The sequence below is a fragment of the Dipodomys ordii genome, unplaced genomic scaffold (genome assembly GCF_000151885.1).
Source record: "Dipodomys ordii isolate 6190 unplaced genomic scaffold, Dord_2.0 Scaffold31, whole genome shotgun sequence".
Lineage (NCBI taxonomy): Eukaryota > Metazoa > Chordata > Mammalia > Rodentia > Heteromyidae > Dipodomys > Dipodomys ordii.
This window is the reverse complement of record NW_012267247.1, coordinates 5,821,064-5,822,736: the sequence shown is the minus strand read 5'-3', so window position 1 is coordinate 5,822,736 and position 1,673 is coordinate 5,821,064. Positions and strand designations below refer to the sequence as shown.

At 40.8% G+C, this 1,673-nt stretch overlaps 1 protein-coding gene across 1 annotated transcript; it reads right to left on the bottom strand.

The window, feature by feature from the left end:
• Nucleotides 1-521: 521 nt before the first annotated feature.
• Nucleotides 522-951, bottom strand: LOC105985762 (small nuclear ribonucleoprotein Sm D3-like). The gene is given in 1 exon segment (XM_013016412.1): nucleotides 522-951. A coding segment is annotated over 1 exon segment (381 nt). The 5' UTR covers nucleotides 937-951; the 3' UTR covers nucleotides 522-555.
• Between the last annotated feature and the right edge of the window lie 722 nt (nucleotides 952-1,673).

Genomic DNA, 1,673 nt, shown 5'->3' with positions numbered 1-1,673 from the left:
TTGGAGATAAGAGTTTCACAGGCTTTCCTGCCCTGGCTGGCTTTGAACCGAGATTCTCAGATCTCAGCCTGATGAAAAGCTAGGATTACAGGTGTGAGCCACCAGCACCTGGCAGAGACCCTTCTTTTTGAACAGATGTATTATTTAGACATTACCCTATAGATGGACATGTACATTATTTAGCCTTTCCCTTTACAATCAATGCTGCCACAAATACATTAATAGATGTATCTCTCTTTTTACATCTACAAGATAAATTCTTTAACAACATAATCAGATTTATTTAGTTTAACAGTCCTTCTGATCTAAAAAAATGATGTCAAAAGAAAACATACATATAGGTACCCACCCAGACAAACTCAGATAATCTACAGGAAAAAAAAAAAAAAGAAGGGATGGTAGGGGGAAAACAATGGAGGGGGTAACAATGCTCAATAGCAAGTGTACTCATTACCTTACTCATGTAACTGTAACCCTCTGTATAGTATCTTTACAATAAAAAAAAATAAGTAAAAAAAAAAGAAAAAAAGGCTAAGTTCTATTTAACATAGAAAACTATCTTCGTTTCTGGAAGCTGTTTCCATGTCCCATTCCATGTCCTCTTCCTCTTGCAGCCACTTGAGCCTTCAGAATAGCAGCTTTTCCACGGGCAGCCCCTGAGCCTTGGTTTTTATTTTTCATGCCCTTTAACATCGGTGCATTTTTTAGCATATCAGGCAAAATCAGAAAGTGGATCTTGCTGCCACGGATGTACACCTGCTCCAGCTGTGCCACTCGGCCATCTCTGTACAGGACTGTGATGTTGGACATCTGGCAGTTCATGTTGTCCTCTGCTTCAATAAGCTTTCCTCGATATACACTACTGGTGTTTGTCTCACATGTAACAATATGGCCCTCAGCTTCCTACAGGACTTTAATTAGCACACCAATCGACATCTTGGCAGGAAGAGTTCGGGGGTGGCAAGCAAACAAATCTGGAGATGGGAAAGGGCTACAAGATATATTCTTGGTGGAAAATTATGTTCATTTATGCAGGATACTATGAGGTTGCTTTGTCTTGCTGGCTTGTCTGAAATAGTTTGGTCACCACAATAGAGACTGCCAAGCAGCTGCCTGAGTTCCACAAAAGGGATTTCCTGAGTTGATATTGCAGTCCGGCTTCACACACACTTTGCTTCCAAAGACTTCTTTGGCAATGGTGACGTCTTGAAATAGCTGTGGAGAATAAGAAAACCACAATGCCCAGTTTACCTGACTCATCACAGGGAAAGAAAATTGAAGGGCTGGGTGACTGTAGAACAGGAAGGCAGTAATTCATGTAGGAACAAGTGGCCATATTCATTTCCATGTGCAATGGCTACTGTATTTAGATCTAATTACAAAGCAATTAGATCATTCCAGTTCTCCCTTTTCAAAATTTATTGAGCATATATTGTCTACTTATTGGGGGATATAAAGATGAGTTATGATGGCCTCTTCCCTCAAAGTGCTCAGACCTTGGTTGTATGGGGGAGAAAGAAACACCTAGCGAATATAACAGGATGACTAAGTGCTATAGTGGAATCAAAGGAAATCAGAGAAGGCACAGGTCAGGGAGTCCTCCCTCAGGATGGGCCATGTAGGTAGTGTTATGGACTGAGTATCAATGTCTTTCCTTCCAAGAGTCACTTGTT